This window comes from Myodes glareolus, chromosome 5 (genome assembly GCF_982192425.1).
Source record: "Myodes glareolus chromosome 5, mMyoGla1.1, whole genome shotgun sequence".
Taxonomy (NCBI): Eukaryota; Metazoa; Chordata; class Mammalia; order Rodentia; family Cricetidae; genus Myodes; species Myodes glareolus.
Window position 1 is genome coordinate 2,173,179 of NC_142030.1, and position 13,272 is coordinate 2,186,450.

At 48.7% G+C, this 13,272-nt stretch overlaps 1 protein-coding gene across 3 annotated transcripts in view; it reads left to right on the forward strand.

The window, feature by feature from the left end:
• Traf3ip3 (TRAF3 interacting protein 3) overlaps positions 1 to 13,272 on the forward strand; it is a 30,830-nt gene that overhangs the window by 6,625 nt on the left and 10,933 nt on the right. For all 3 annotated transcript variants that reach the window (XM_048439354.3, XM_048439355.3, XM_048439353.3), the window contains exons 6-11: positions 195 to 224; positions 308 to 403; positions 7,885 to 7,956; positions 10,076 to 10,216; positions 10,493 to 10,630; positions 13,001 to 13,136. In XM_048439354.3, the coding sequence (XP_048295311.3) occupies positions 195 to 224; positions 308 to 403; positions 7,885 to 7,956; positions 10,076 to 10,216; positions 10,493 to 10,630; positions 13,001 to 13,136 (613 nt within the window). The remainder of the gene's footprint in view (positions 1 to 194; positions 225 to 307; positions 404 to 7,884; positions 7,957 to 10,075; positions 10,217 to 10,492; positions 10,631 to 13,000; positions 13,137 to 13,272) is intronic.

Consider the following 13,272-nt stretch of genomic DNA (forward strand, 5'->3'; position numbering starts at 1 on the left):
TTCTGGGATAAATCCCGGGCTGTGGTGGAGGGATACCTTCTTCCAGGAGGCCCAGAGGGTCCTGAGCATAGATGTGGGCCTTGAAGGACCCTGCCAGATCTAAGGCAAAAGAGATCTGCTCCATGTAAGCCAGCCAGGGCTCTCTGGTTCTCTGCCGAAGTCCCCCTGAGCCTCTTCCATCTCTCTCTCTCTAGGACATCATCCAGCTCTCTGAGTACCTCAAAGTAAGTAGCACAGTGATGCCTGCGGCAGCCTCCCACCCACTCTTCCTCCAGGTTAATCTTCCCCTGTACATTTTTCCTTTTAGGAAGCTCTCCAAAGGGAGCTGATCCTCAAACAGAAAATGGTGTTTCTCCAGGACCTGCTGCCTGCCCTGATCCGGGCCTCTGACAGCTCTTGGAAGGTAAGAGTAAAATCTTCAGACCAGGTGTGCGGACTTTCATGCATGCCCACCTCGTGTCTCTCAGCATCCCACCCAGCATGGGAAGGGCTGTCTCACTGGGAGGAGGCAAAGGTGGGGGTGCTTAGATGCAGAGGCCCAAAGGTCACAGTAAGTGTGACCTGGGGAGGACCCAAAGCCAAGAGCAGACAGAAGGCCTGCTTTTAAACCATGTGAAGAGATGAAATGAAGGCTCTGTCCAGCGTTGTTACTGAGTATTGTCAAGGCAATGGCTTTCACATGGGATTCTGTATTAGTCACTTTCTATTGCTGTACCAAATTACCTGATACAAGGAACTTTAAAGAAAGGGTTTATTTTGTTTATGGTTCCAGAGTACAACCCATCATAGTTCGGGGTGGGGGGGAGGGATCATGGCTGCAGGACTGTGAGGCAGCTGGTCACATTGCATCCACAGACAGGAGCCAACTGAGAAAGGCTGGTGTTCAGCTGGCTCCCCTGTCTTATTTTTTCCCCCGCTGGGAACCCCAGCCAGTGGAATGACGCTGCTCCATTCTAAGTGGGTCTAACCACCTCCACAATCTAGAGGCCCCCTTGCAGGCATACCCAGGGGTTTGCCTTCACTATGACTCTAAATGTCATCAAGAAGACAATCAAACTCAACCATCACAAATCCGTATCAAGACCCACACAAATCAGCCTGAACAATATTCAGCCTAGAGAGGCCTTCATGGGTGATCTGGTCTGATTTTCTCTTTGCCGTAATGGGCCAAGGCCCTGACCACAGTCACGTTACTACTTAGCAAAGTCCAGGTCTCTGATGTTGGTCTGTTCACTCTCTAGATAGCCAAAGGCCATGCTCCTGATACCAGGCACTGGGAAATTGTTCTCTAGGCAGACACCTTCATTTATTTTGTAAACATAAGCTCACTATGTAGCCCTGGATGACCTAGAGCTCTATGTAAACCAGGCTGGTCTTGAACTCACAGAGATGCACCTGTCTCTGCCTCCCAAGTGCTGGGATCAAAGCCGTGCACTGCTGTGCCTGGCCCGGGCTCCTGCTTTTCAGAGGGTTCATAGTTCTGTAAGCAAGACACGCCAAAATAATACAGACATGAGAAATAAAAGAGATGCTTCCAGAGGGGAGCAGGCTACAGGGAGAACAAACACCCCCAGGGAGGGGAGCCAGAGGCACAAGGACAGTTACAAAGCACTGTCAGGCAAAGGAGGACTCAGTGGCAGTGTGGATAGGTAAGAGCCAGAGCGTGGCTCGATTTGGCACAATGGTTCTCTACCTTTCTTATCTCAGGAATCTTTATATTAATTTTTAATTGATTAATATTTCCCTGAGTGACCACATTTCCCCTCCCTCCTCTCCTCCCAGTGCCTCCCCCCAACCTCCCCACCCCATTACCCCATCCACTCCTCCTTTCTTTTCAGAAAAGGGCAGGTCTCCCCATGTATATCGACCAGCCATGGCATATCAAGTTGCAGAAAGACTAGGCACCTCCCTTCCTATTAAGTCTAGATGACTTATACTAATTTTTAACTAAAAACTCCAAAGAACTTCTGATGGGTACCATATTAGAGTTTACCATGTTAAAACTTAAAATTGAAATTTATAAATATTAATTTAGAAATAACAATAGTCAAGCACCATATGCTAACTTAAGTTACGTATTTTAATGGAAAGCTTTGTTTCAAAAAGGAAAAATTAGAGAAATAACATGGTTGTACATTTTCAATACCTAGTTAGTAGGTTTTCTGTAACATGATACTAGGTTTCTCCACCAATGCAGTAAGCCAGACCAAGTTGAACTGAAAAAGTAAAAGAACCGGTATATTTGAGCAAGGCCTGGAGAAGTCACACAGGCAAACAAAAGCAGGGAGTGTATATATCCTGTAGGCGAGGGGTGATGGCGTGTCCTCCACAAGCCCAAGTATAGTCAAAAGATGACTGCTTTAGGAGGGGTCTTGGGCTACTGGCAACTTCACAGGGGGGAGTGGGGGGGAGAGCTGTTGGAGGAGGCCGCTTGTTTGTTTCCCGGCTGCCCAGAAAACGAAATAATCACACAGAAACTGTATTAATTAAACAATTTCTTGGCCTAATTGTTGTAGGGAAGGGGCCACTTGTTGGTTCCTGACTGCTTAGCCCTGAAATAATCGCACAGAAACCATATTAATTAAATCACTGTTTGGCCCATTAGCTCTAGCGTCTTATTGGCTAACTCTTACATATTAATTTAACCCATTTCTATTAATTTGTGTATCACCACGTGGCTATGGCTTACTGGATAAAGTTCCATCTGGCTCTGGTGGGGCTCCATGGCTTCTCTCTGACTCTGCCTCCTTTCTCCCAGCATTCACTTTAGTTCCCCCCCCACCTAGTTCTGTTCCCCTATAGCTCTGCTATAGGCCCAAAGCAGTTTCTTTATTAACCAATGATATTCACAGCATATAGAGGGGAATCCCACATCAAAGAGTTGTCATAGCCAACAAGAATACACAACTGGCCTTTGTAGTGCTTTTGGAGATTCTCTAAGAGGGCAGGGTTCAGAGAGAAGAATGGGGCTTTCCGGATCAAGCAGGAGTGAGCTGCAGGTTCCAGACAAACACTAGCTAAACAGAAGACAGCTAAACTCTATTTCCTTCTCAATTTAACCTCTTGTGAGCACTCTTTCAACTGAAGTATTTGAAAGCAGTCAGTGTCATGGAGAATGTGCTAAAAAGGGAAAGGTCTTGCAGATAGGTCCCCTGAAAGAGTCTCTAGGACCCTCCTGTGTTCAGCAAATGATAAGTTGGTGCCACCAAAGTCTAAGGCTGCAAGTGTGTTCAGCCAGAACATGCAGCCTCCCAGGCCTTCACGTATCTCACTATAGGAAGGTTTATGGTTAAAGAAGTGAAGGGGGGCGGCTGGAACACTCCCAGAGGTCTGTGGTGACACGGAAGTCACCACTCCCCACCCACTGGAGCCAAGTCATCCCTCCTTACACCAGCCACCGAGTCTGGATTCAGAGTCTCTCTGGTGCAGGCCCTTTTTGCCATTTCTACTGACAGCAGAAACCTGAGTCCGCAGCTGGGCATGCCAATGCTGAGCTAAATTGAGATTATCTCCCTTATTAGTTTATAAGATGCTCGGTAACTTTCAACTCTAGGCTGGGGGTTCAGGAACAAAACAAAACCGAGTTCTTACTCTGAAAGTCTCACAGCCCAGCAAGGGAGAGACATAGCAGGCAGCTCTGGTGAGACCAGGCTGCAAGTGTGCGGAGCCCAACAGAGAAAGACAGCGATTCTGTCTGAGGCAGAGAAAGGAAGGCTCTGTGGAAAGAGGCCATTTCAGCCGGGTCTTAGGGGTGAGTAGAAACTCACCAGTTCAAGTTGCTCGATGACGGGGGCAAGCAGAAGTGTTTAAGAAATTGCCTGGGTGTGGCAAAGCACTGGGTGTAGCGCACTGTGATGAACAGGAAGGGATCCTGTCTGAAGAAATACCTCTCTCACCCTTCAGAACAGGAGGCTTGACCCTTCTCTGTGAAGGTTTATTTCAGACTGAATATGCGAACTCCATTGTAGAAAACATACGTGCATATTTGTATGTGGGTGTACATGAGTGTCACAGCAGATATCTTGTATTGAGGACCCATGGGTTCGCATGCCACCCCCTGGTTGAGAAACACAGTCACAGGCAGGAAGCGGGGCGGAAGTTAACGTTCACTCAGAGTTGAATGCAGGGCCTTACATATCTGCCATGCCTGCTTGTCTTTCTGAAGGGGAAGAATCTGGTCTATGCTTGTAGTTTCTCTAAGCAAAGGCCTGACTCTGAGTGAGGGGTGGAGCCCTAGGGAAGCCTAGAGGAGCCTAGGTCAGCTGTGCTTAGTTAGTGGAAGTGAGGCAGATAGCACTCAGGAGTCTGAGGCAGGAGGATTCTAAACTTCAGGCCAGCCTGGGCTATATGTTGAGACCCTGTTTTGTTGTTGTTGTTTTGTTGTTTTGAAGCCATTTCTACCATCAATTTGGAGGGGGCGCTATTTTACCCCAAGCTCCAGACGAAAAGCTGCGGCTCCTCTGGCTGTCATTTCCTCTCTCCCACCTTCCTGCCTTTCCCAGGTCTCACAGTCACCCTTTTCTTCATCCTCCCACCCCAAGCTGTAATCCTGTATTTAAAAAAAGTCATTGCTAGCTATTCAGTTGAGAGTCTTTGCTTCTCCCAAAACAAAACACTTCAACTCCATCCCTCCCAAGAAGGCCTCAATATTAGCGAAAGAGTGGCCCCATTCGGTGATTTTGAGAAAATAATTGAACGAACGAGGCCAGAATTGGGCCTCGGACCTCATCCACGTGTCCTCTGTGTCCTCTCCGTTTGATTCCATGTAGAGATGATGTTCACGGCAAGCTCTCCATCAGAGCCCCAGAGTCAGTGCCCTCCGAGACACTGCTGGGAACCTAGAGCTGGGTCTGACCACTAGAACAAATGCAGCTCTGCCAGGAGAGGAAGCTGGTGTGGGTCTGCAAAGCGGAATTGAGAGCTTGAGATGACAGCCCAGGGGGAACTGGCTCTGCACCCTATGCAAACTCTGTGAGAGCAGAGATGAGCCATGGGCTAAGGCTTCTGCGGTGAGGTGCGCTGCTTCTGGAAACAGATCTGAGGCAGGGGACGGAGCAGCAACAGGATCTTAAAGCCCTCAGACCAGCACCAGGTGTGTGTGGTCTCCCCATTGCCCCACCAGGGGTGGCCTGTCTGAGGTGCTCCAGACTCCTGGATAAGGTCCACAGCAGCCTGTAGAACTTCTTAAGTCTCTAAGACTAAAGTCAGCATGGGGAGATGGGGGGTGGAGTGTAAGGGGACTGTTTGCTCCATTTGCAGCAACTTGGCTTCAACATTCCTGCTTGCCTTAGGGAGTCTGGAGCTGTGGGCCAGGGATTTTGTTCATGCTGTAGATTTGGGTGGCAGCCCCTATCCCTACTTGAAGGGGCTACCATGAATCATCTTGTTTTGCAACATAAATGGAAAAATAATCTGGAGTTGGGTTGAAATGCACAGATACTTGGAAGAGGAAAATATTGAATGAAAGTGATACTACAGACTAGGGAACTACCCAGAGGACGTTTCCAGAATACTGTCTGGAGCCTATGTTCCTTCCAGGCTATAAGGCGGCGATCTTTAAACTTGGTGGGTGTAGCTGGCTTCTTCACCGAGGAGTCTGGGCAAAGGAAAGCGCTGCTCGCTGGCAGTCTGTTGGGAGACCAGCATGGAGGGTGGCAGGGCGGGGCTAGCTGGGTTCTGGGCCTGCAGACTGACAATGAACAGGCCCCTCTGGGGAATGTAGCCGCTCTACCAGTTATGCCAGGGCCTGAACAGTGGGAGCCTTTGTCCTCCTCTCATTTGTCCCAAGCCCTGTGGTTATTGTAAATGCCAAATCCCTTACTCTCTATGCTTTCCCACATGCGGCTGAGAAAAACATTAATAATAGGAGGCACTTTAAAAAATTGTTTTTGGCAAAGGTTTTTGCTTTCTGCAAGGTCCAGCTGAGTAACACAGGAAGCAGAACGGGTGGGGTCTCCCCCTGGTCCTCACAGTTGGAAGACTTAGACAAGTACAAGCAAAACATGAGCTCTGTGATACCACTTCCTGCCTTCCCCAGGCACCCTGAGTCCCAGCACCGGAGGCCCGCCTCACACAGAGGCCCTCTCCTGCCCCTAGTCTTCACAGTCTGGCCTGCCAAGAGTGTTGGAACTGTTCACCAATGACAAGAGCCACAGCATCCAGGACTGGAGAAAGGTCCCTCAAGAGTCTCACAAGATTAGGGTGGAGAAGTCAGAGAAAGAAATGTGAAAACCACTTACAGGTTCATGGCTGTATCTAGAAAAAAAAAAAAATGCTCTTGTTAACGGCATCCCCACTGCCCCAACCAGATACACCTGGGTAAAACTCAAGTCTGGCAAAGGGGATGTCTACAGGTAGGAGCAACAATGTGTGTGAAATGTAAAAGACTGAAAACCAGAATTGCCCCTCTACCCACCCTTCTGTGCTTGCTCATAGATCAAGGAATGCCTTAAAGTTCCCTCAGGCACCACAAGACCTGGGGCATGCTGGGAGGCATGGGGAGGGCAGACAGACCAGACCATGAGATTGACCCAGCTTTTGAATACCTCTGTGACTTTCTCAGAAGCCCCCCCCCGGGCCCACTCCTAAGTCCATTTCTCACTTTTGACAGACTTTCTCACTTGTGTCCTGTCAAGGAGGAAAGGACATGCACACGCGTGCGCACACACACGCACACACACACACACACACACACACACACTAGTACAGTCAGAGTCCTCCACAGCCTCAGATTCAACCAACAGTGGATCAAGAATAATTGAAGGAAAAAATCCCGTTTTTCTTGTTTTTCATATAATTAGTCTCAAGTCAATACATTATACATTGACACAGCATTTCCAGTGTACTGTGAGTGAGCCAGAGATGGTTTTAAGCATATAGGAAGGCGTACATAGGCCGTCAGTAAGTGCTACACACTGGGACCCTGAGCATTCTGAGGGGTTCGAGGACCTAATCCTCAGTGGATATGGGGCATGTGCAATGTAAGGGCCACCCCTACAGAGACCTCTGCCACGGCCCTACCCGGGCAGAGATCAAGGTGTGCCACCAGTGCCACCAGTGCCAGTCTCTGCCCTTGTCTCTCTTGGTTTGCAGATATCCTCTTGTCTTCAGGTGCTCTCCCTTCAGTATATCCTGGTGCTCTGATCTTGTTTTATAAAAACACCAAGAAACCAGACTTGACTGCCAGACTTTACTGCGTGTTTACTTCTTTGAAGGCTTACCTCCAAATGTGGTTCCATCCTGGAGTACTGCAGCTCTCTGCAGCCTTCAGGCCTGAAGGGCAAAGGCAGTTCATTCAACCCGTAACAGGACATTGTAGCAAACACAGAATCTCCCCAGGAGCAACAGACAGAACATTGTAACAAACACAGATTCTCCCCAGGAGCAACGGACAGAACATTGTAGCAAACAGATTCTCCCCAGGAGCAACCGACAGGACATTGTAGGAAAAACAGATTCTCCCCAGGAGCAACGGACAGGACATTGTAGGAAACACAGATTCTCCTCAGGAGCAACGGAGGCAGGGGAAGCTGCAGTACAGGTGGGGGTGGTGGCGAGGAAAGAAATGACAGCTTAGGACCCTCCCTGTCTGTGGCCTTCTCTGCTGTCTGGGCTACTTGATAGAGAAACTCAAAATACAAAGAGAGTCTGGGGCCAGTCTGGGTGGCCCTTGGCCTAGAGAGAGAGCGGGAGAAGACTAACTTCCTTTCAGAGAACCTCAGCTGTCTCCGCACTTGAAAGGGTTCAGCCTGCCAGCATCCACAGCAACCCACAGAGCCCCCATGTTAACAAGCTTCAGCTGTATCTGACTGGGCGGGAGCGATGTAGTTAGCCTCCCTGTGTGTTTTCAGGCCTTACTTTACTAACTCATCCTGTTTACTTCAGGGGCAGCTTAATGAAGACAAACTGAAGGGCAAACTAAGGTCCCTAGAAAACCAGCTCTATACCTGCATGCAGGTAAGCGCTCTGAAGAACACTTCTAGCACATTAATGTCAATAGGATGGGAATGTTTGAGTCTTCCTCTTGCCTTTAGGCACGCTACCAGATGGAGACTGCCACACCCCCACTCTTGTCTGTCTTCACATGGGTCCCTAGTTAGCTACGTCACTATCTCCAGTGTTCCGTGTCCTAGCATGCACCATGCACCGCTGTGCATGGAAGCCCAGGAAGGAAACCCAGCACTAGACATGATGTTGGCTCCTAAGGAGTTGTAGGGAACGGTCCTTAAGGTGTGCGCCGCGTGGTCTCCAGAGGCCCAACCTGAGGGCAGGGGAAGAAGACATAACAGGAATCTGCAAAAATGACATTGATCTTGGGAACAAGTTGTTTTTAGCAACCTAGAGGAAACAAGGGGCACGAGAGTCTGGAAGAAATGGAATCCTGGATTTCCTTGTTAATATTCAGCTTCAGTAATCTCTTGATTTGGCCTAATTTTAGGTTACAAAAGAAAAAAAATCAGTTCCCCTGACAGGTAGAAAGAAAGTGAGGAGAGTAGGGGCCAACAAGAGGGCTTCCTAGATGAGGATGCTTGCCACCAAGCCTGACGACCTGAGTTCGATTCCTGGAACCCAAGTGGTAGGAGGAAAGAAATGTACCCCTTCACAAGTTGTCCTCTGACCTCTGCTCATACTCTGTAACAAGTACGTACACACACACACACACACACACACACACGTAAAAATATTAAAGGAAAAGTAGGTTAAGTAGGGAATGGGTGGGCTTCTCTCACTTAGAGCTGGAGGGATCAGCACTCTCCTACACGACTGGGAACAGCTTATATTGTCTGTAGGCTTCCTGGTCTATGCATCTGCTCACTTTCCAACGTGAGCTGCTTTGTTATGCTCCTATTAGCTAAAATATGTCAACCAAACTTGTAAGAGGCCAGCAAGCAAGCCAGATTGCAAGTCTTTAATTTGTGATTTGAGAAAGGTCTCATCATTAAGCTGACCTTGAACTTGTGATCCTCCCATCAGCCCCTCAGTGCTGGAGTTACAGGCGTAAGCAACTGTGCCCAGCTACTCTATCGATTTTCTATTGGAAAGGAAGCTGGCCGGTGACTACTGTTATCAAGTCCAATAACTAGGACACCACCATGTCTGACTTCAACCAGTCACTCTCTGGTTTGATTTTTAATGAAAATCCCCAAAAGGCAGAGCACTCTTTCAGATACAAATACAAAATTTCTGACAATCCCAAAGTGAAACAAAATGGTTCCTAATGCTCCCTTCCTCTGTCTCCGTTCTCTGGGTTTTCCCAGACGGGTCTAGCACTAACTGTGAAAGCTGCCTGTCTTCCTCATAAATCAAACCCAAAAGGTGAAACACAAGGGTACCCAACATCAGTGGATCTGAAAATCTGTTTTATCTGGTTTGGGAGTATTTTTCTTGATCATAAAACCAGGGGAAACATTTTACCTGGCAGTGGTGGTGCATGCCTTTAGTCCCATCACTTGGGAGGCAGAAGTAGGTGGCTCTCTGTGCTTTCTTGGCCAGCCTGGTCTACAGCGTGAGTTCCAGGACAGCCAGAGCTGTAACACAGAGAAACCCTGTCATAAACAAACAAAAAAACAAACCAGGGGAACATTTAATGCAGATGTAGTACGACTTTTAGAACACTAAGTAGCCTCAGATTCCTGGGACATTTTCTTTCAGGCAGCAGTGTGTCCCCATTTGGAAACTGTTTCCAAAGGAGGGAGATTCATCCAAGAGCAGAGCAGGGAAGGAATGGGTCCCCTTCTCATGAATGCCAGTATGTCAGTGCTCAGCACAGCTACCAGAGCTGGGGATGGAGTTAGGGGAGATTTAACAGACGCGGTGTGTGTTCTGCGTTGAGCTCAGCAGAGGCTAACCAGCTGAGAGGACAGAGGAGGCGGCTGCAGAAGTACCCTGCCAATGGCAGGCACCTCTCAGACACCCTACGGGATCCCTCTGCTCAGCTCCAGCCTGAAGAAAAGGCCGACCAGACTACTGGTGTCTCTGCCCTGGGGACAGGACCTACATCGTTCCCTGTGTGTGTCCCAGCTGTCGGGTGGGCAGAAGTTCACTGTGTATTTGTCGGATTGCTTCTGGTTTACAGAAACACACTCCCTGGGGAATGAAGAAGGTGCTGCTGGAGATGGAAGACCAGAGAAGCAATTACGAGCAGAAGGCTAAGGAGTCGCTGCAGAAAGTGCTGGAAGAGAAAATGAGCGCGGAGCGGCAACTGCAGAGTGTGCAGGTGGGGACGCTGTGCAGGTGGGGACGCTGTGCAGGTGGGGACGCTGTGCAGGTGGGGACGCTGTGCAGGTGGGGACGCTGTGCAGGTGGGGACGCTGTGCAGTAGGGGCTGGAACCCCAGGAACAGGGAACAGTCCCCAGAGCAAGGTCCAGGGACCATGCTCCTCAAGTTCATCCTGCATTTTAAACTACAATATAAACAAATACAGAACTCAGTGTGTTCACGCTCTCTAAGCATCTGCTCCTTGGGAACACTCTCTCTTCTGGTCTCTTTCAGCTGTCCCTGGCTTTCGCGGAGCAGAAGTGTGAAGAGTGGAGGAGTCAGTATGAGGCTCTTAAGGAGGACTGGAGGAGCCTAGGGGAGCAGCACAGGGAGCTGGAGAGTCAATTGCATGTGCTTCAGTCCAAACTACAGGTACCAGGCTCTGAGCATGGGAGGGGAAGGATGGCAGGAGTGGGGGAAAGGGTCTGGGGAGAAAAGATGCTCCAGGGCTGGACCCCAAAGGCTTGACACGTGCAAAAAGGAGCTTTCCAGTCTTCATCCCACGGCCCACTTAGTACTAGGCCCACTGTCCTGCCTCTGAACTGTGATTCTGTACTTAGAACTAATGCCCGCACTGCTCATGCAAATGAACTAAGTACCCACTGGAAAGGCATTAACCAGATACAAACGCCTGGGCTGAAACAGCCCTTGAATTGCACCCTGATTCAGACACCATCCCAGCAGAGTGCACAGTGCACAACTGCCCGCTGTTGGGCACACAATAAACTTATTTACAGGTGTTAACACATCCTGCCAATGTGTTTCATATCAAATTACTGTAAACCCTTGACATACTCAACAGTTCCTATACTTTCAATCTGTCACTTTAGAAAGCCTAATTAAGCTCCATAGCCTGCTTCCTCATCAGCAAAATAAGGGTGATAGTCTTCATATCACAGTATTGTTGCATGAGTTAAATATGGATAGCCACACAAAGTGTTTAGCATGGTCTACGGTACATATGAGCACTTGATACAGGTTAACAATTACTGTGCGTGTGTCACCTCTGGCCTGGGTGGAGACCTAACATTCCAAGCTATCTAAAACCTAAGAGTTAACCCACTGGAGTTAGTCATCCGGCTAATGAACCACCCCTCGGGAAGGCAGAGTCACCTTAACCCACGACAAAGAAGGAAGAATAATCGACCATTTAATAAGAAGGTGCACTGTCCCTTCCCAGAAAGTCTGCCCATTTTTCTGAGTTTCTCAGAAAAGCGTAACTTTTCATCTCCTCTTTCTTCCTAATATTTGCCAAAGTCAAGGTATGCTTCCAGAACACTCTGGGCTTTCTTACTCTTTTTTTCTGAAGTTATTCTCTCTCTATCCCCTTTGCCATATGGCTGTTTGCCAAACCGCCAAGCCTCCAGCCCTAACTCCAAAGTCATGGCTTCCTTTTCCTCATCTTTGCCCTCCAGGCAGCTGCTGAGATTTTACAATACACCTGCTCATCATTGTTGTTATTGTTTGGGGTATTTTTCCTTTTTTAACTACAAAAAAGCTTCCTTCAGAATCTGTTCTTTTTTTAATGTTAAGCATCTTTCTTCAATTTTTATATTCTTGAGAGTTTAATTAATTTCTATCTTCCTTTTCCGCCCTCCAAACCTTCCCATATATCATTCCCTGTTTTCCTTCATATTCATGGCCTCTTTTTCATCAATTATTACTGCATGCATAGATGTATGTGCATATATATTCCCAAATATGAACTTGCACATATGATTTCAGGGCTGACCATTTGACCCTGGACAACCACCTGGTGTGCTCTTCCCTGGGAGAGACCCCTCTCTGACCCAGCTGTCCTCAGTTGCCTGTGGTTCTTTAGTGGGGTCGAAGCCACGTGGGCTTTGCCCCATCCAGCTTGCCATGTCCATTGATGTTGTCCTTGTTCACTGCACATTTGAGCAGTCATGTTGAGGAGACTTTGCGGGTGTCACTCCTGATGTTACTAGATGAGCTCGCACAGCAAACTCCCCGATCCCTGATCCTCTGGATCTTCGTCTTTCTGCTGCGTCTTCTGCAATGTTCCCTGAGCCTCGGGTGCTGGAGACATTTTGTACATGTATCCACTGAAACTGGGCCCCACAGTATGCATTTTGACTGGTTGTGGTTTTCTGTAGTGGGCTCCAACTGTTGCAAAGAGAAATTTCCTTGAAGTGTTAATTTTTTTATTAACAAATCTAAGAACTCAGAGAGGAGACCCCAATTTCCCAGTAATATATGGCACCCCCGGTGGGGCTCCCCACAATCTTCAGTAACACATAGATGTCACTTACTTAGTTTGTAACTTTGAGGATCTGCCCCCAAAGTGGATCTTTACAATTTTCCCCCAACAGAGATCAGAAACGCACACACACACACACACACACACACACACACACACACACACACACAGCTGATGAGAGGGGGGCGAGACTCTTAGAGACACAGCTCTCACTGTGCACAGCACAGGGCTCTCTCCTTCACAACTGTGAAGCTGAAAGTGAAGGCACAGTGGAACATCTAGAAAAGTTCCGACTTGATGTGCCTTGGTTGGAGATCTGCCGAGGCGCGGGACACTATCCCCTGTAGCTATCAAGTCAGATGCGCTGCTGGAAACAACAGGACAGAGAACAAGGGGAAGTGGAGGGACCTTTCCAGGTCCCTGCATCCCAGGCTCTTAACATTCTGCCGTCTTCTATTCCATGGCACCTGCTCGGTCTCCGACCACACTGACCTGTGCTCTGTGCGGCCTCCTCCTCTCAGGGAGCAGACAGCAGAGGCTCACAGATGAACCAGGCCCTGCGACTTTTAGAAAATGAGCACCAGGAGCTGCAGGCCACAATCGAGCGTCTGCAAGGGGACAGAGAGCAGCAGAGCTCCGACACCCAGGACCTGCTAGGTACTTCTCTTCTTGGGGGGTCCCACAACTTCAGGGGTGAGAACCACACCTGAATGAGCTCTGACGCCCAGGACCTGCTAGGTACTTCTCTTCTTGGGGGGTCCCAGGATCGTGAGAACCACAACTGAATGATCTT